The 21,869-nt window shown below is 44.6% G+C and overlaps 1 protein-coding gene across 1 annotated transcript; it reads right to left on the bottom strand.

Moving 5' to 3' along the window:
* Positions 1–90: 90 nt before the first annotated feature.
* LOC119356233 (multiple RNA-binding domain-containing protein 1-like) lies at positions 91–5,947 on the bottom strand. The gene is made up of 15 exons (XM_037623161.1): positions 5,580–5,947; positions 5,359–5,469; positions 4,885–4,999; positions 3,884–4,731; positions 3,646–3,777; positions 3,394–3,480; positions 3,182–3,305; positions 2,631–2,954; positions 2,378–2,442; positions 1,646–1,817; positions 1,363–1,467; positions 1,172–1,273; positions 877–1,050; positions 471–602; positions 91–385 (listed from the first exon to the last, which is right to left on the bottom strand). The coding sequence occupies exons 1-15, from the start codon at positions 5,945–5,947 to the stop codon at positions 221–223; spliced, it is 3,024 nt and encodes a 1,007-aa protein (XP_037479058.1). The 3' UTR covers positions 91–220.
* Between the last annotated feature and the right edge of the window lie 15,922 nt (positions 5,948–21,869).

Here is a 21,869-nt window from a genome sequence, read left to right as displayed (position 1 = left end):
TGTAAATGCCTTTTTTGGGCGCACTGTTTTCCATTTTCCACATACGAGCCGCTGCATTCTCCTTTTCCCCAGCACCAACACGACACGGCATGATAAAAACAAATGCTTGGACAACCCGAAAGAAACAAGAGAAGGTAGAAGAGGCTCGGCTTAGATGAGTGATGCTATCATATACTACATGGTCAAAAATTTGACGCCTGGTGTTACCTCCAGAACATTATCATTCTACTATCCTTGAGAACTTAACAGAGCCTTCGTCCACCAGACTAGTCTGTTTCCTCTTCTTGGACATCCGCTGGAAACCGCTCTGTTCGTCCACAAACTGAGCGGCGGTTCTTGCTCGCAATTCTTCGAGGGTCTCTCCCTCTTTGGCTCGCTCAATCACCTGAAAGTGAATGCAACAAAGTCAACATACTGCAGTTGGTTCGTCAAGCATAGGGGGTGTGATCTTGAATGAGAGAGGCTCATACCAGATGTCGGCCATAGAGATGGGTGCTTGCAAGGGCTTGAAGGGCGTTCTGTGCCTCTTGCTTCGTCACGAATTCGACAAACGCGAAACCTCTGTGACTTCCAAACTTCATGGGCAGCCTCAGGGTTTTGATCTGAAATTGTTTTCATCAACATAAACTCATCAGATTTCAGGAAGAATATAGCATTTTCATCCACCCAGAAGCCATGGACTCTTTATTGGGTCCATCTAAAAGTAAAATCCAATTATGTTTAAATACTTTCTTGTTGCGAGGAGTTGAATTTTTTTCTTCATGATGATATTATTATTGCAATTTTCAATGAAATTGAATCCAAATCCCTAGAGACTGTTCTTGGTCTTCATCTGGGTTTTCAAATAGATTTCGACAACAAAAGGAGGACATTCACCTGGCCAAATGGACTGAATAATTGCCTCAGGTCCTTTTCAGTTGCTTCAAACGCTACATTTCGCACAAGCAGTTTGGTTGAACTCTTGTCCTTCTCATTTTTCTTCGCAGTTTGACCATCCTTTCTCCCATGGCATAGTTGTAAGATCAGAGCATGCCCATCCAAGACCGTTCCCTATTAACACGCAGTTCATTTAGCATGCCGCATATCTATATGAGCACATTATGCTGTAAACAAAAACAAAAAAAATACAGAGGGGAGGAGAACCCTGACAGGCAGGTCAAATGGAGGATACCTGTAGATCCTTGCACACACTGGTTGCAGTTTCAACCGAATCAAACTCAGCGAAGCCAAATCCCATTGAAACATTCTTGCCTTTCTTAATATGTTTTTTCACCTAAATAGTGACTCGGAAAAACGATGGGTAAAGAATTAAGATAGTGGGACAACCAAGAATGCGTTTGATATTCATAAGCATGTCCATACCGTTGCACTTTTAAGGCTCCCGGTCTTCAATTTTGTACTGAAATGCTGCTTTAACGATTCATCTGTAGTCTTGAAATTCAAATTCTTGACAAATACAGATCGGGACTGCAACGAACAATGGTGCATTACTAAGATTGTAATAGCCCAAGTATAATCGGGGTAACCAAAAGAAAATAAATAACTGTTCTGTTCATAATCTGTACAATGGAGAAGGCTAAGTATAACAAATGCTCCTCATGAGTCATAAGAAACAAGAAAGCAAGAGTTAGAGAAAGCTGCAAACCTCCACTCTATCAGGATCAATCTCTTCAGCACTAACTCCTTCCTTTGTTTGATCTACAATAGCTTTTGTAATAATCCTCTCACCAGCGGTATTTGTTTCGTCTTCTTCCATGGTTGTTGAGGTAGGAGATAAAATATTGTCAGGTGCCCATTCCAAATACAGTGGAGTATCCCTACAATCCAAAAGCGAGATTATTATGAAATACAGAAGTGTAGATTTCTATAAACCAAGCTAAGAGCTATAGTTATAAAAATTGACAGAAATTTCAGAAGATACGATGGGTAACCAAAACTAAACAACACTAAAATGAAAGGATGCAGAGTAGCTTAAAATATCTCCATAGCAGAATTACAGCCTCTGGTATCTATATGAGTTTTTAAGAATATACTCCCTCCGTTCCTAAATATAAGTCTTTTTAGAGATTCCAATATGGACTACATATTGAGCAAAATGAGTGAATCTACACTCTAAAATATGTTTATATACATCCGTACATAGTTCGTATTGGAATCTCTAAAAAGACTTATATTTAGGATCGGAAGGAGTACAAACTAAAGAGAACCTTCCTAATTGAAGGTCAGACATACCATTCGTTGCATTACTTTACTTGAACAAAGAAAATTACATTATGGAACCCGATCCCGATTAAATAATTAATACAGAGTGCAAACTTTGTGAGCTGGAATATTTTTAATTAACAATGAATTAACTAGCACCACTGCAGAAACTTACTTGTATCGTGTGTATAGCAATTTTTTGAAAGCATGACGAGCCTCAGTTGCTTCAACGAAGACTACCTGAGACACCAAAAGAAATAACTCAGAAAAATACAAGAAGTGAAGAGGGGCGTTATCAGCTCAGGTGGCAAAGCAAACTCGCAATCCTAAGAGCGAATGATATACGCCCATAAATAGTTCCAAAAGGCAATGCCACAACCAGCATGACAACAAACAGTGAAACAACACAAGTAAAACGTAGAACATACCAAGGCGAATACTCTCGTCGGTGGGAGAATGATTTTATCCAAACTTCCATGTTTCTGAAACATCGCAGCGAGATCTTCTTCGGAAGAACTATATGGCAAGTTTTTTACCAATATCACATGGTTGCTTCGTTTCAACTTCTCGTTTCTTTTGGAAGTATGTTCTTCCAAGGCATCAACATTAACTCCAGACCTAGATAGATATTTTTTGGTCTCCGCAATGACATGTGTCTCACCAAGAGCAATACGAACAGCAAGGTCATCCGCTTCCCTATGAAGTAATTCGCTCTTACTTATACCATTCTTCCTTGCTATGTTTTCAACGACCTAAACACAAACGCAATTGCTTCAATCAGTTGACATGAAAGATAAGAGGATTGTTCAAAAAGGAACAGCGAGGAAATGTCTGACAACAATATCATGTGATTTGCAACAATATTTTCTCGACAGAAGTACATAAACGACAATTGCCTCAACAAAAGTACATAAACGACATGTTGAGTTGGCACAAACAAAAACCAGTACTCAATGTCAAGGCTAGAAGATAACCATACAGTATCTTGACGCATATAAAAGCTGTTCCATGCTCTTGTATCCCCGCCAATTTCAGAAGTTTTCTTTTGTTCCAACCTTCTCTCCTTGAGATTCATTTTCTCGTCAACAGCAAAATGACTAGACCTTGACAATTTAAGAGTAAATGAATAGCACATTATTTGCACAGCCAAACAATGAAAGGAAACAGCACAGAAGGAACTTCTTTTCTTACTCAAATGTCTTATTATTAAGTGGTTTAGCAGCCTTAACACGTAATAGTCGCCCCTGAAAACTTAAGTTGTCTAATTCATCAAGTGCCCTGCAAACCACATATCAAGTTGTCATGCATCATGCAAATATGCATGGAGGAAAGTAAGTCTGTACAGTGAAGGATTAAACAATCTCCTGTAAGTTGAACTGTCAAAAAAGAAATAAGCCTATCCTTCTGCATCGAAGATAACAAAGCTGCTAGCCAAATATTTACCTGACTGCTGAGTCTGGAAGGCTAAAAAGCACGTAACCTCTGCCTGTTGAGAGCTTAGTGGTTTTATCGACGACAATATGTGCCTGTTCAACATCGCCATACTGGCTGCATAGCTGAACCAGATCCTCTTCACTGAAACCACAAGCAACAATATCCTTGTAAGAAAAGGCAAACAGCTAAAATCTTGAATATACACATAAATGCTGATCTGAAGTAATGCCACCAAGTAAAAACATACGTAGTTGCATATGGAAGGTTGCAGATATATAAACGGCCAGTCTCCAGTGCCAGCTTCTTTTCATCAGTAGTTGAAGCGGCTTCAACATCTTCTGTTTCTTGATTGGCATGATTTTCATCTTTTTGTTGGCTGTCAATATGTTCACCGTCTTGGTTGTCAGAATCTTCCACTTCTTGCGTGTCACTACCTTCCATGGGCGCTTTCTTATCTTCATGATTTTTCTGGTTTAGATTACCCTTTTGATCCACCATCTGACCCTTTTCATTTGCCTCAAGCAATTCATCAGATGGTTCTTCATCATCAGTGTTGTTGCCCAACTCATCACCAGAATCTTCATCATCAGATTCGGAATCAGACCAGTCTTTTCTAATTTTACTCTTGAAGAAGTCCATATCTGTCATACTGTTGTCTCGTTTACTTTCAGTTTGAAGCTTCTCTGAAGCATTTTGTGAGGGCAAATCATTTGTTATTTTCTCCTCAAAATCATCGTCAGAAGATGAATCATTTTCAGACGATGAATCATTTTCACTCTTCTGCGACTTCTTGGATCCAGTAGCTACCGTGCTATCTTTGGCAGCATCATCAAGGGTACCCGTTGTATCATTTGCCCACATCTTTGCTTTAGATCGGGGTTGCATAACTTGAAGAAACTCTTGGAACTTGGGATCATTAGCTATAGTGCCTTTAGAAGCTCCCACATCAGCAGACTTTCCTTGGCTCTTGGAATTCTTCAGTGGTGCATTAACATCGCCACTGTTAGACTTGTCTTTAGCATTATATTCTGGCTTTTTCAAAGAATGGCGACTCCAAGGGCGAGGAGCATCAGGATCACCAATCTTCCGTGCAATCTGTCAGACACCAGAATATTTATAAGACATGTTTACTCACCCCCATCTCAACCCACCAAAGTATCATTCAATCGCCTACAAGCTACAGCAGTGCATCCAATACGTATACAAAAGAGAAAAAAAAGGCTGAATCCCATTTAGAAAGTAAAGTACCTCACAGGTGATCTTAGAAGTGTCAATGTATGTATTGTTGAAATAGTTGAGGGCCTCCGCTGCCTCTTCATTGGTTCTGAAACCAATAAATGCAAGATGCCTGCTCTTTCCGTCCCTATAAACACGCAAAGCGAATCAATTTACAAATAGTCTTCAGGCTACAAATGCAATTTCTTTACACCAGGCAGACAGCCACATGTGGTGTGGTTCAAGTCAGGTTTCACTGTGCCTGCCCATTACAGAGTGATGAGGTGCAATGGATGCCGGGCCAGGTTTGAAGATGCAGGAAACAAAGATACAAAAGTGAGATGTTGACTCTCTTGTCCAATTGAAGCTGCCATTTTCCCTACTAACTTTCCGGAGGAATATCATGTGTTCCGTAAAAGGGAACACAAATCTAGTCGTTCGATTCTAACCAGATAAACACATAATATGGTTGAATTCGCACATATGCAGCCCAGGCCAGGCGCTTACTTGGTTCGGATGACTTTGGCGTCGGTCACCTCGCCCTTCCGCGAGAACACCTCCCGCAGCCGCTTCTCGTCGGCGCCCTTGGGCAGATTCTTCACGCACAGCCGCGACGACCTGCGAGGCACTAGCTATGTCAAATCAAGCACCAGGCGGTAACACAGCAGCGAGACGACGGAGAGCAGCTCGGCCGGCTGCGCGGCAATCGCGAAAAGGCGGGAACTCACATGGCGTCCGCGGCGAGGTTCCCGTGCTGCTGCTGCGGCGGCGAAGGGGGCCGGGTGGTAGTAGGGTTTGGGGATGAGGCGGTAGGGCGAGTAGGTTTTGGCCTTTGGGGGCGGTGGGAGTCACCGGTTGAAGGTTTACTGGCAATGGCGGCCGGCGGCGGCGATAGGGCAGGGCAGGGAGTCTCACCGTGTCGGGCCAAGCCCTTGTGCGAGATGGAACTGGGCCGTATAGCCCCCTGGCAGGCCCGAACTGCGATGCACACGGTACCAACCCAAGTTCGTTGGGCCGTACTGCTGCTACGGCTCGAAGGGGTTGGCACTCGGGTAAAAACGGGGGTAATACGGCCACTCCTATTTAATGCGTACATTGTTTGGAACTCGGGAACATTTTTCTTGAATCGGCGAACAATATTTAAAATTTGGCAATTTTTTTTAAAATAGTAAATATTTATTATTTATGAAAAACATTATTTGAGTTCATGAATATTTTTTGAATCAGCGTACATTTTTTGAATTTTTCAAAAACAATTGAATATTTTTAAAATTTTATAAAAACTATGAATTTTTTAAACAATTCGTGAACATTTTTAAAATTGTAATTTTTTTAATAGACAATTTTTTCGGAATCACAAACAGTTTTTGAATCCATGAGCATTTATCATTTCCTCATTATTTTTCAAATCATGAGCATTTATTGAATGCACGGACATTTTTTGCACAATTCACAACTTTTTTGAAATCCTAAATTATTTTTAAAAAGAAAAAACTTACAACAGAAAAAAGAAAAAAAATCAAGGGGCTTCCCGTCCCACACATGGGCCGGCTCATGAGGGCGCGCAGGGGGAGGGGGGTGCGGGCTTCACTGGTTTCCCACACGTAGGTCGCCATATAGGAGGTCCCGAGTATATGCAGTCTTTTAAATTAGTCATGAATTTAGGAGCTCGAATACCGAGGCTCACAATTTAGCCAAGCATGCTCTCTCACTTGGGTTGCCCGTCATGTTTGGTTAGACAATCCTGGTGATCTTACTTTCATCCCTGTAACATTGTGATGAGTTAATGAAAAGCTTCGCGATATTGTCTCAAACAAATGAAACATGTTGTTTTCTTGGTGCCTTGGTGACTGTAGTTCAGGATCTGATTTCGCCGGAGATCCTTGAAGCAAATGCAAGCAGTGAAGCTCTATCCCGGGCAATGGACCTAATGTGCAACAATGTTATTATTGTGACCGACTGTCACGGAACGGTAAATAACTTGTATGGGGATTACCTTGGATCGTCAACATCAATTATACATGAAATAAATGGGAAGATGAAGAGTGTGGGTTCGGTAGAATTTGTGTATGAAAGTAGAACCTTGAATGTAGAAGCTCATAATCTGGCAAAGGCGGCTACCACATTAGGTTTTGGATGTCATTTGTGGCTGTTAGATAGGCCAAACATTATTTGTGTTCCTCAAAATATTTTGAGTTAATAAAATGTTTCAGCACTAAAAACGTAGCCTCTGTGATTACATCGGATATAATCATAGAGCATTATAATGTTTTTATTTCATGTAATTTTGTTCATGAGTTTAGGAGTTTGAATTTTGAGGCTCACAATCTAGCGAAACATGTTTTACATTTAGAAGTTGATCGTCATGTTTGATTAGGTCGACATGGTGATCTTTGTTTGTTTTGTAAACATTATGACGACTGAATAAAAAACTTGGGTGATATGTGTAAAGGGGGTTGGTGCACATGGTGAAGGAACGGTGCCGCTTTAGCCAAGCTAGATGTAGTTGAGAGCCCCCCATCACAAAGAGTTGCCATAACCTGCTAATCATCACCTTGAATAATTACTTTGGAGAGACCCATATGTTGAGCAAACCAGATACCATCATGGCCTGCATAAGCTTTGATCATAAAGACATCCATTATTGCATTAAGCTTGAAGCTTCTAGCCGCAATGAAACCTCTTGGCGACTTCCTGATCACCACATCTGCTATAGCTTCATACCTTTTATGATTAAATGATGCATATATATCACCATATAGATATCTTCAGGTGGTTTCTTCCATCCCACCCTCGGCTTAGCAACAATTTTTTTCATACACCTCACATAATTAACAACAAGCGCACTAATGGACATTACAAGCTGCATAATAGGTTGCACCTTTTCGCCATGTGTTAGTTGGCGTCACTCCCACCATATGAACCAAGCCATATTGAAAACTAGCTCGCAAATGCTAACCTTCGGGGACAAGGGCGCTATATGGACGTTCTTAAACAACTACTCTAGTACAATGGTCCCATCTTGGTTTGTACATAAAGCCTTCTTCGATTCATCTTTCAGTCCTAGCTCTTTCCAAATTTGCTTTGCTCTTGTGCAAGGAAAAAAACACATGGTTCGAATCCTCAAAGCCCATCGGACACAATGGACACGGTCCCAAATCACACACATGCTTTTTTGCTAGAATTCCCGCACAAGGTATTGACTCCTTCATAATTCGCCAATTGGTTTCTTTTTACTTCTGAAGATATCTTTGCTTTCCATATGTCTGCCCAAACCTCATGGTTTATGGATCCACCCATAGCACTCGGATAAACAGAACTTTGTCTAAACTTGTGAGACCACTCCCATAGCACATTGATTGAAGGAAATATTCCCTACAGGCAATAATAAAATTATTATTTATTTCCTTATATCATGACAAATATTTATTATTCATGCTAGAATTGTATTAACCGGAAACATAATACATGTGTGAATACATAGACAAACAGCATGTCACTAGTATGCCTCTACTTGACTAGCTCGTTGATCAAAGATGGTTAAGTTTCCTAGCCATTGACATGGGTTGTCATTTGATTAACGGGATCACATCATTAGAAGAATGATGTGATTGACTTGACCCATTCCGTCAGCTTAGCACCCGATCGTTTAGTATGTTGCTATTGCTTTCTTCATGACTTATACATGTTCATATGACTATGAGATTATGCAACTCCCGTTTACCGGAGGAGCACTTTATGTGCTACCAAACGTCACAACGTAACTGGGTGATTATAAAGGTGCTCTACAGGTGTCTCCGAAGGTACTTGTTGGGTTGGCGTATTTCGATATTAGGATTTGTCACTCCGATTGTCGGAGAGGTATCTCTGGGCCCTCTCGGTAATGCACATCACTTAAGCCTTGCAAGCATTGCAACTAATGAGTTAGTTGCAGAATGATGTATTACGGAACGAGTAAAGAGACTTGCCGGTAACGAGATTGAACTAGGTATTGAGATACCGACGATCGAATCTCGGGCAAGTAACATACCGATGACAAAGGGAACAACGTATGTAGTTATGCTATCTGACCGATAAAGATCTTCGTGGAATATGTGGGAGCCAATATGAGCATCTAGGTTCTGCTATTGGTTATTGATCGGAGACGTGTCTCGGTCATGTCTACATAGTTCTCGAACCCGTAGGGTCCGCACGCTTAACGTTTCGATGACAGTTATATTATGAGTTTATATGTTTTGATGTACCGAAGGTTGTTCGGAGTCCCGGATGTATTCACATACATGACGAGGAGTCTCTAAATGGTCGAGACATGAAGATTGATATATTGGAAGCCTATGTTTGGATATCGGAAGTGTTCCAGGTGAAATCGGGATTTTACCGGAGTACCGGGAGGTTACCGGACCCCCTCGGGAGGTTAATGGGCCTTAGTGGGCCTTTACGGAGAAGAGGAGAGGCGGCCAGGGCTGGGCCGCGCGCCCCTCCCCCCTAGTCCAAATAGGACAATGAGAGGGGGGCGGCGCCCCCCTTCCTTCCTCTCTCCCTCCTCTTTTCCCCTCCCAAGTCCTAATCCAACTAGGAAAGGGGGGAGTCCTACTCCCGGTGGGAGTAGGACTCCTCCTGGCGCGCCCTCTCTCCTGGCCAGGCGCACCCCCCTTGCTCCTTTATATACGGGGCAGGGGGCACCCTAGAGACACAACAATTGATCAGTTGATCTTTTAGCCGTGTGCGGTGCCCCCCTCCACCATAGTCCACCTCGATAATAATGTAGCGGTGCTTAGGCGAAGCCCTGCGTCGGTAGAACATCATCATCATCACCACGCCGTCGTGCTGACGAAACTTTCCCTCAACACTCGTCTGGATCAGAGTTCGAGGGACGTCATCGGGCTGAACGTGTGCTGAACTCGGAGGTGACGTGCGTTCGGTACTTGATCGGTCGGATCGTGAAGACGTACGACTACATCAACCGCGTTGTGCTAACATTTCCGCTTTCGGTCTACCAGGGTACATGGACAACACTCTCCCCTCTCGTTGCTATGCATCACCATGATCTTGCGTGTGCGTAGGAATTTTTTTGAAATTACTACGTTCCCTAACAGTGGCATCCGAGCCAGGTTTTATGCATAGATTTTATATGCATGAGTAGAACACAAGTGAGTTGTGGGCGATATAAGTCATACTGCTTACCAACATGTCATGCTTTGGTTCGGCGGTATTGTTAGATGAAGCGGCCCGGACCGACATTACGCGTACGCTTACGCGAGACTGGTTCTACCGACGTGCTTTGCACACAGGTGGCTAGTGGGTGTCAGTTTCTCCAACTTTAGTTGAACCGAGTGTGGCTACGCCCGGTCCTTGCGAAGGTTAAAACAGCACCAACTTGACAAACTATCGTTGTGGTTTTGATGAGTAGGTAATAACGGTTCTTGCTAAGCCCGTAGCAGGCACGTAAAATTTGCAACAAACAAAGTAGAGGATGTCTAACTTGTTTTTGCAGGGCATGCTATGATGTGATATGGTCAAGACATGATGCTAAATTTTATTGTATGAGATGATCATGTTTTGTAACCGAGTTATCGGCAACTGGCAGGAGCCATATGGTTGTCGCTTTATTGTATGCAATGCAATCGCCCTGTAATGCTTTACTTTATCACTAAGCGGTAGCGATAGTCATAGAAGCATAAGATTGGCGAGACGACAACGATACTACGATGGAGATCAAGGTGTCGCGTCGGTGACAATGGTGATCATGACAGGTGCTTCGGAGATGGAGATCACAAGCACAAGATGATGATGGCCATATCATATCACTTATATTGATTGCATGTGATGTTTATCTTTTATGCAACTTATCTTGCTTTGATTGACGGTAGCATTATAAGATGATCCCTCACTAAATTATCAAAGTATAAGTGTTCTCCCTAAGTATGCACCGTTGCGAAAGTTCTTCGTGCTGAGACACCACGTAATGATCGGGTGTGATAGGCTCTACGTTCAAATACAACGGGTGCAAAACAGTTGCACACGCAGAATACTCAGGTTAAACTTGACGAGCCTAGCATATAACAGATATGGCCTCGGAACACGGAGACCGAAAGGTCGAGCGTGAATCATATAGTAGATATGATCAACATAGTGATGTTCACCGTTGAAACTACTCCATCTCACGTGATGATCGGACATGGTTTAGTTGATATGGATCACGTGATCACTTAGAGGATTAGAGGGATGTCTATCTAAGTGGGAGTTCTTAAGTAATATGATTAATTGAACTTAAATTTATCATGAACTTAGTACTTGATAGTATCTTGCTTGTCTATGTTGATTGTAGATAGATGGCCCGTGTTGTTGTTCCGTTGAATTTTAATGCGTTCCTTGAGAAAACAAAGTTGAAAGATGATGGTAGCAATTACACGGACTGGGTCCGTAACTTGAGGATTATCCTCATTGCTGCACAGAAAAGTTACGTCCTGGAAGCATCGCTAGGTGTACCACCTACACTAGCAACTGCAGACATTGTGAATGTCTGGCAGTCACGTGTTGATGACTACTCGATAGTTCAGTGTGCCATGCTTTACAGCTTAGAACCGGGACTTCAACGACGTTTTGAACGCCATGAGCATATGAGATGTTCCAGGAGTTGAAGTTGATATTTCAAAAGAATGCCCGGATTGAGAGATATGAAGTCTCCAATAAGTTCTACAGCTGCAAGATGGAGGAGAATAGTTTTGTCAGTGAGCATATACTCAAGATGTCTGGGTACTCCAATCACTTGATTCAACTGGGAGTTAATCTTCCGGATGATAGCGTCATTGATAGAATTCTCCAATCACTGCCACCAAGCTACAAGAGCTTTGTGATGAACTATAATATGCAAGGGATGGATAAGACAATTCCCGAGCTCTTCGCAATGCTAAAGGCTACGGAGGTAGAAATCAAGAAGGAGCATCAAGTGTTGATGGTCAATAAGACCACCAGTTTCAAGAAAAAAGGCAAAGGGAAGAAGAAGGGGAACTTCAAGAAGAACACCAAGCAAGTTGCTGCTCAGGAGAAGAAACCCAAGTCTGGACCTCAGCCTGAGACTGAGTGCTTCTACTGCAAGCAGACTGGTCATTGGAAGCGGAACTGCCCCAAGTATTTGGCGGATAAGAAGGATGGCAAGGTGAACAAAGGTATATGTGATATACATGTTATTGATGTGTACCTTACTAACGCTCGCAGTAGCACCTGGGTATTTGATACTGATTTTGTTGCTAATATTTGCAACTCGAAACAGGGGCTACGAATTAAATGAAGATTGGCTAAGGACGAGATGACGATGCGTGTGGGAAATGGTTCCAAAGTTGATGTGATCGCAGTCAGCACGCTACCTCTACATCTACCTTCGGGATTAGTATTAGACCTAAATAATTGTTATTTGGTGCCAGTGTTGAGCATTAACATTATATCTGGATCTTGTTTGATGCGAGACGGTTATTCATTTAAATCAGATAATAATGGTTGTTCTATTTATTTGAGTAATATCTTTTATGGTCATGCCCCCTTGAAGAGTGGTATATTTTTGTTAAATCTCGATAGTAGTGATACACATATTCATAATATTGAGGCCAAAAGATGCAGAGTTGATAATGATAGTGCAACTTATTTGTGGCACTGCCGTTTAGGTCATATCGGTGTAAAGCGCATGAAGAAACTCCATACTGATGGACTTTTGGAACCACTTGATTATGGTACTTGCGAACCGTGCCTCATGGGCAAGATGACTAAAACGTCGTTCTCCGGTACTATGGAGAGAGCGCAACAGATTTGTTAGAGATCATACATACAGATGTATGTGGTCCGATGAATGTTGAGGCTCGTGGCGGATATCGTTATTTTCTCACCTTCACAGATGATTTAAGCAGATATGGGTATATCTACTTAATGAAACATAAGTATGAAACGTTTGAAAAGTTCAAAGAATTTCAGAGTGAAGTTGAAAATCATCGTAACAAGAAAATAAAGTTTCTACGATCTGATCGTGGAGGAGAATATTTGAGTTATGAGTTTGGTCTTCATTTGAAACAGTGCGGAATAGTTTCGCAACTCACGCCACCCGGAACACCACAGCGTAATGGTGTGTCCGAACGTCGTAATCATACTTTACTAGATATGGTGCGATCTATGATGTCTCTTACTGTTTTACCACTATCGTTTTGGGGTTATGCTTTAGAGACGGCCGCATTCACGTTAAATAGGGCACCATCGAAATCCGTTGAGACGATACCTTATGAACTATGGTTTGGCAAGAAACCAAAGTTGTCGTTTCTGAAAGTTTGGGGCTGCGATGCTTATGTGAAAAAGCTTCAACCTGATAAGCTTGAACCCAAATCGGAGAAATGTGTCTTCATAGGATACCCAAAGGAGACTGTTGGGTACACCTTCTATCACAGATCCGAAGGCAAGACTTTTGTTGCTAAATTCGGAGTTTTTCTAAGAAGGAGTTTCTCTCGAAAGAAGTGAGTGGGAGGAAAGTAGAACTTGATGAGGTAACTGTACCTGCTCCCTTATTGGAAAGTAGTTCATCACAGAAACCGGTTTCTGCGACACCTACACCAATTAGTGAGGAAGTTAATGATGATGATCATGAAACTTCAGATCAAGTTGTTGCTGAACCTCGTAGGTCAACCAGAGTAAGATCCGCACCAGAGTGGTACGGTAATCCTATTCTGGAAGTTATGTTACTAGACCATGACGAACCTACGAACTATGAAGAAGCGATGGTGAGCCCTGATTCTGCGAAATGGCTTGAGGCCATGAAATCTGAGATGGGATCCATGTATGAGAACAAAGTGTGGACTTTGGTTGACTTGCCGTTGATCGGCAAGCAATTGAGAATAAATGGATCTTCAAGAAGAAGACTGACGCTGACGGTAATGTTACTGTCTATAAAGCTCGACTTGTTGCGAAAGGTTTTTGACAAGTTCAAGGGATTGACTACGATGAGACCTTCTCACCCGTAGCGATGCTTAAGTCTGTCCGAATCATGTTAGCAATTGCCACATTTTATGATTATGAAATTTGGCAAATGGATGTCAAAACTGCATTCCTGAATGGATTTCTGGAAGAAGAGTTGTATATGATGCAACCGGAAGGTTTTGTCGATCCAAAGGGAGCTAACAAAGTGTGCAAGCTCCAGCGATCCATTTATGGACTGGTGCAAGCCTCTCGAAGTTGGAATAAACGCTTTGATAGTGTGATCAAAGCATTTGGTTTTGTACAGACTTCTGGAGAAGCCTGTATTTACAATAAAGTGAGTGGGAGCTCTGTAGCATTTCTAATATTATCTGTGGATGACATATTGTTGATTGGAAATGACATAGAATTTCTGGATAGCATAAAGGGATACTTGAATAAGAGTTTTTCAATGAAAGACATCGGTGAAGCTGCTTATATATTGGGCATCAAGATCTATAGAGATAGATCAAGACGCTTAATTGGACTTTCACAAAGCACATACCTTGACAAAGTTTTGAAGAAGTTCAAAATGGATCAAGCAAAGAAAGGGTTCTTTCCTGTGTTACAAGGTGTGAAGTTGAGTAAGACTCAATGCTCGACCACTGTAGAAGATAGAGAGAAAATGAAAGATGTTCCCTATGCTTCAGCCATAGGCTCTATCATGTATGCAATGCTGTGTACCAAACCTGATGTGTGCCTTGTTATAAGTCTAGCAGGGAGGTACCAAAGTAATCCAGGAGTGGATCACTGGACAGCGGTCAAGAACATCCTGAAATACCTGAAAAGGACTAAAGATATGTTTCTCGTTTATGGAGGTGACAAATAGCTCATCGTAAATGGTTACGTTGATGCAAGCTTTGACACTGATCCGGATGATTCTAAGTCGCAAACCGGATACGTGTTTACATTGAACGGTGGAGCTGTCAGTTGGTGTAGTTCTAAACAAAGCGCCGTGACAGGATCTACGTGTGAAGCAGAGTACATAGCTGCTTCAGAAGCAGCAAATGGAGGAGTCTGGATGAAGAAGTTCATATCCGATCTAGGTGTCATACCTAGTGCATCGGGTCCAATGAAAATCTTTTGTGACAATACTGGTGCAATTGCCTTGGCGAAGGAATCCAGATTTCACAAGAGAACCAAGCACATCAAGAGACGCTTCAATTCCATCCGGGATTTAGTCCACGTGGGAGACATAGAAATTTGCAAAATACATACGGATCTGAATGTTGTAGACCCATTGACTAAGCCTCTTCCGCGAGCAAAACATGATCAGCACCAAGGCTCCATGGGTGTTAGAATCATTATTGTGTAATCTAGATTATTGACTCTAGTGTAAGTGGGACACTGAAGGAAATATGCCCTAGAGGCAATAATGAAGTTATTATTTATTTCCTTATATCATGATAAATGTTTATTATTCATGCTAGAATTGTATTAACCGGAAACATAATACATGTGTGAATACATAGACAAACAGTATGTCACTAGTATGCCTCTACTTGACTAGCTCGTTGATCAAAGATGGTTAAGTTTCCTAGCCATTGACATGGGTTGTCATTTGATTAACGGGATCACATCATTAGGAGAATGATGTGATTGATTTGACCCATTCCGTTAGCTTAGCACCCGATCATTTAGTATGTTGCTATTGCTTTCTTCATGACTTATACATGTTCCTATAACTATGAGATTATGCAACTCCCATTTACCGGAGGAACACTTTGTGTGCTACCAAACGTCACAACATAATTGGGCGATTATAAAGGTGCACTACAGGTGTCTCCGAAGGTACTTGTTGGGTTGGCGTATTTCGAGATTAGGATTTGTCACTCCGATTGTCGGAGAGGTATCTCTAGGCCCTCTCGGTAATGCACTTCACTTAAGCCTTGCAAGCATTGCAACTAATGAGTTAGTTGCAGAATGATGTATTACGGAACGAGTAAAGAGACTTGCTGGTAACGAGATTGAACTAGGTATTGAGATACCGACGATCGAATCTCGGGCAAGTAACATACCGATGACAAAGGGAACAATGTATGTAGTTATGTGGTGTGACCGATAAGATCTTCGTAGAATATGTGGGAGCCAATATGAGCATCCAGGTTCTGCTATTGGTTATTGACCGGAGACGTGTCTCGGTCATGTCTACATAGTTCTCGAACCCGTAGGGTCCGCACGCTTAACGTTTCCATGACAGTTATATTATAAGTTTATATGTTTTGATGTACTGAAGGTTGTTCGGAGTCCCGGATGTGATCACAGACATGACGAGGAGTCTTGAAATGGTCGAGACATGAAGATTGATATATTGGAAGCCTATGTTTGGATATCGGAAGTGTTCCGGGTGAAATCGGGATTTTACCGGAGTATCGGGAGGTTACTTGAACCCCCCGGGAGGTTAATGGGCCTTAGTGGGCCTTTACGGAGAAGAGGAGAGGCGGCCAGGGCTGGGCCGCGCGCCCCTCCCCCCTAGTCCAAATAGGACAAGGAGAGGGGGGCGGCACCCCCCTTCCTTCCTATCTCCCTCCTCTCTCCCCCTCCCAAGTCCTAATCCAACTAGGAAAGGGGGGAGTCCTACTCCTGGTGGGAGTAGGACTCCTCCTGGCGCGCCCTCTCTCCTGGCCGGCCGCACCCCCCTTGCTCCTTTATATATGGGGGCAGGGGCACCCTAGAGACACAACAATTGATTAGTTGATCTTTTAGCCGTGTGCGGTGCCCCCCTCCACCATAGTCCACCTCGATAATACTGTAGTAGTGCTTAGGCGAAGCCCTGCATCGGTAGAACATCATCATCGTCACCACGCCGTCGTGCTGACGAAACTCTCCCTCAACACTCGGTTGGATCGGAGTTCGAGGGACGTCATCGGGTTGAACATGTGCTGAACTCAGAGGTGCCATGCGTTCAGTACTTGATCGGTCGGATCGTGAAGACGTACGACTACATCAACCGCGTTGTGCTAACATTTCCGCTTTCGGTCTACGAGGGTACATGGACAATACTCTCCCCTCTCGTTGCTATGCATCACCATGATCTTGCGTGTGCGTATAATTTTTTTGAAATTACTATGTTCCCCAACACTGATTTGATATAAAGTATGCCTGTCTCCAAGTTATGTCATGCTACAAAATCTTCACAGTCATCCACTAAAGGGATTGACAATAACCAGAATATATCTCGAACGAGATCTTCATCACACTCACCCGAAGCTGGGTTTAGGGCATCTCCAAGGCGGAGTCGTAAACCGTCTGCATACGTCTGGACGGCGCTGTCCGGGCCGCGGAAGCCATCCAACGCAGTCCTGTATCGATCCGTAGGACGACCCGGACGCGTTTTCTCCCGCAAATTGAACAAACATGGGGGAGCTTTACAGGATTCCGGACATCCATCTAGTCAATCAAAAGCCACCACGTACCCTTTTTTCTCCGGAGCGCGGAAGACGGTTGTTTTTCTACTTTGCATTAGCATTTGGTGGAAGGTTTCGAAACCCCCTAACATGTTTGGCGGAAGGTTTCGAAACTTCCTAACATGTTTGGCGGAAATCACTTGATTTTTTTTCAACTACTAATCCATGTATTAGTAATGCTTCCACCAATATTTGTTAAGGAAAATTCGCGAAGCCTTGACAGCCTGAACACCTTCCACGTGAATGACTACAACTTTTGACTCACAACTCCAAATGATGTGAGGTTTTTTGCATTGGAAAGATAATTTGATGGAGCTTCTGGTGATGTACCCCTATGACCCCATCTCTCCATCATATGGGTGTGGCACAACGAAACATCAGAGGCAAAAAACTGACAACATCAGCTTCACTTGAAACTTGTTTCCTCCAAACTTGTTCCTTCAAACCGGTTGCTTCAAGAGCTCATAGATTGTTGGGTTTCTTCCATGTGATACCTAAATTCAACCAACAACAATGGAGATGAAAATGCAGACATGTGTTCAAGATTGTGGTATGAACTTAAGTTAGCGTTCACCTGGCCATGTGTTTGCTTGATTCTGCTTAGTAATTCTTTCCAACTAAATTGTGCACTTTTCTAAAATGTCATGTATGATGTACTCATGTGCTCATCACTTCCGCCAACACTCAATTGGATTACTGTGTGATTACTGTGCTAGTACGTGACACACATTCTCTTTCCGCCAAGCGTGTTTCATTTTTTCCTTCAAGTGACACTTGCTGGCTCCCGCCAAAGCACCTTTCATTTTTTCCTTCAAGTGAACAAAGCTACTAATAATCCATGTAATTATCATAGTAAGTCATGCATGTTTTGGCTGAAGCCCTTTTCCATGTGTTAGCGAAAACTACTAATCCATGGATTATTATAGATATTTGACGGAGTTAGAAAAGACAAGGCGGACATTTGCGGACAAGGTTGGATGACCGACTCCCGCATCAGTATCCACGGACTGACGCCCCTTTCGTAGACGGATGCGTGAGAAAATTTATAGGTTGCTGTTGCAGATGTCTTTATCAAGTCATTTACTTTTTGCACCAAATTACCTTCTTTTGGTATAAGCACACGAAAATGAGGATGAGACGGTGACCAAATATCATTACGAGTTCCATCATCGCTAGATTTTTTTTCGAAAAAAGTTAAGACTCCTGGCTCTGCATTAATCGATGCATACAACCATTTTTATTAATTATTCAACGAAGATCTGATAAAAACATACATCAAGCCACATGGAGCCACCACACATACCTACAAACACGATAATGTGGAGTGCTCTTACTCCTCATATCTAAAACCGGTGTCGTCGCTGACCCATCCACGTAACGTATCAGAACCTACAGCCGGTGCAATAAAGCTAAAGCGTATACCACATGTGCACGTTTTAGAAGCCACTATCATCATCGAACCGCTGACCCATCTTCAAAAAAGAGATCTGCCCTTACCAGTCCAGTGATCCGTCGACGTCATCACGACGCCCAACGGCACCACCTCCCTACGCAAAGTGTTAAGCACGCCACGGTCGCCGCCGGTACACCGCAGCACCAGGCTACCAAGTACCACCAGCCAACACAGCTTGAAGTCTCTGGGAAATATGTCATGCACAACACCTGCCGAACAGGCATGATTTAACATCTCCACCGAAGCTCCGTGCAAGACGAAGTCGCTCTACCTCCTACCTCTGTCTTCCGGCGCTGCTCCACAAACGATGCTCCCAAGAGAGAAACGACATTGCAGTGCCGCCATCGCCCGATCTGGAATGCCAGATCCCAGGGTTTCCCCTGGAGCAGCTCGAGTTGGTCGATAGTAGTTACACGGCGATGCCAAGTAAACGATGTTCCACTCTTCCGTTTGCTTGCAGTAAATTTCCCCTGGATAATATCTTTGCTCTAAGCACGATAGAGAAAAGGGAGTGGTGGTTCTCCATCAGCCTCCGATCCTGTTTTGCCAACCACTGGACATAAGAGCAACTCCACTCGTTCGGCCCCCTAGCGCATAGGCCGGCGCTATTTTGAGCGCTCGCCCGACGATTTTTAGGCCCTGGGGGCGATCTAGGTCCCAGCCACGCCCCCAGGTGCCGCCCCCAAGGCGTCGTAAATTCAAAGTTGTCCATTCCCGCTACCCAAAAAACGCCACATGTCCGGCGATCAGCGCCATAGTTCGGCAATCACCTTGCCACAGTTCGGCGATCAAATAAAAAGTTCGGTATGCAAAAGAAAGGACGTGTAGGTAATGCATCAAATGGCGGTGTCGGCCTCCGCGTCGGAAGAGTCGGCGTGCGCGGGCTGGTCGGCGTCAATGCGGCTTCTGTGCTGGGCGTCGTGGAGGCATTATCGCTCGGGCTTGGCGACGGCATTGGCGGCGGCATCGGCGTGGGAGTTGGCGCCACAGTCGACGGCATCTGGTTCAGGACGAGGCCACGCTCCGCCAGGTACCACACCTTGAGCTGCTCGTCGCCGCTCCGGAGCATGTCCACCCCCATCAGGAAAGCCAAGTCAGTGTTCCTCTTCTTCGCCGCGATGTTGGTCCGGAGCAGGTCAAGCTTGACGGTGCTGTTCGTCATCAACGCCGACCACCGCGCCTCGGTTTTCTCTTCCCACTGGGCGGCCCAGGTCTGGGCGTCGGCGATGCAATGCTCGATGGACTCTTGCACACGTGCGGTAGCCGACTCGGCGTGTTTCGCCGACTTGGCCCTTTTGTTGCCTTCCGGACGCCCGTCGGCCGCGCCCGGCGTTGGTGTGTCCGGCTTGTATGTCTCCTTGCCTTGGCGAGGGTGCGCCGGACTTCCGCCCACTTCTCGCACTTCTCAATCCGGGAGAAGACATGGAGGTACTTGAAATCTTGGTCGATGCTGCTATCCTGGCGATACATGGCAAACATCCGCACCATCTTCACCGAGGAACAACAGTCGGCGGCGCACACGGCGAAAAGAAATGGTAGAGACCGACGTGTCATACCTGACCCTCGATGTTGGAGCCACTCTCCGGGCGAGCCGCGATCTCCTCGATGATCCCATGCCATTTGTTGCACGCTGTTTGGATGAGCCCCCAATGATTCGCCATGGCCTTCGAGCCACGCTGCATGTGGATGCCGGCAAAGTAGGGGTCGACCAGCTTGCGCTCGTCGAACTCGGCCTTAATGCGCTCCCAATACGTGTCGACGCTCTGGTTCGTGCCGATGATCGGTGTTGGGGAACGTAGTAATAATTCAAAAATTTCCTACGTGTCATCAAGATCAATCGAGGAGATGCTAGCAACGAGAGAGAGGGAGTGCATCTTGTTGGGGATCATAGCAGAAATTTAAAATTTTCTACGCATCACCAAGATCAATCTATGGAGTAATGTAGCAACGAGGGGAAGGAGAGTGCATCTACATACCCTTGTAGATCGCTAAGCGGAAGCATTCAAGTGAACGGGGGTGATGGATTTGTACTCGTCGTGATCCAAATCACCGATGATCCTAGCGCCGAACGGACGGCACCTCCGTGTTCAACACACGTACAGCCCGCTGACGTCTCCTACGCCTTGATCCAGCAAGGGGAGAAGAAGAGGTTGGGGAAGACTCCATCCAGCAGCAGCACGACGGCGTGGTGGTGGTGGAGGAGCGCGGGACTCCAGTAGGGCTTCGCCAAGCACTACGAGAGACGAGGAGGGAGAGGGGTAGGGCTGTGCCAACAGGGAGGAACTTCATGTGTTGGGCTGCCCCTTTGCCTCCACTATATATAGGGGGAGAGGGAGGGCTACGCCCCACCTAGGGTTTCCACCCTAGGTGTGGCGGCAACCCTAGATCCCCATCTGGGGTGGCGGCCAAGTGGGGGGGGGGGAGGGAGGCGCACCAGGCATGGGCCTTAGGGCCCATCTGCCCTTAGGGTTTGCCCCCTCTTCTCTTCAGGCGCATGGGCCTTGGTGGGGAGGCGCCCCAGCCCACCTAGGGGCTGGTTCCTTCTCACACTTGGCCCATGTATGCCTCCGGGGCCCGTGGCCCCTCCCAGTGGACCCCCGGACCCCTCCGGTGGTCCCGGTACACTACCGGTGATGCCCGGAACACTTCCGGTGGCCAAAACCATACTTCCTATATATATCAATCTTTACCTCCGGACCATTCCGGAACTCCTCGTGACGTCCGGGATCTCATCCGGGACTCCGAACAACATTCGGTAACCGCGTACATACTTTCCCTATAACCCTAGCATCATCGAACCTTAAATGTGTAGACCCTACGGGTTCGGGAGTCATGCAGACATGGCCGAGACAACTCTCCGATCAATAACCAACAGCGGGATCTGGATACCCATGTTGGCTCCCACATGCTCCACGATGATCTCATCGGATGAACCACGATGTCAAGGATTCAATCAATCCCGTATTCAATTCCCTTTGTCTAGCGGTACGATACTTGCCCAAGATTCGATCGTCGGTATCCCGATACCTTGTTCAATCTCGTTACCGGCAAGTCTCTTTACTCGTTCCGTAACACATCATCCCGTGATCAACTCCTTGGTCACATTGTGCACATTATGATGATGTCCTACCGAGTGGGCCCAGAGATACCTCTTCGTTTACACGGAG

The sequence above is a fragment of the Triticum dicoccoides genome, chromosome 2A, assembly GCF_002162155.2.
Source record: "Triticum dicoccoides isolate Atlit2015 ecotype Zavitan chromosome 2A, WEW_v2.0, whole genome shotgun sequence".
NCBI classification, from domain to species: domain Eukaryota; kingdom Viridiplantae; phylum Streptophyta; class Magnoliopsida; order Poales; family Poaceae; genus Triticum; species Triticum dicoccoides.
Note: the sequence above shows the minus strand (reverse complement) of the source record. Positions and strands in the feature narration are given on the sequence as shown.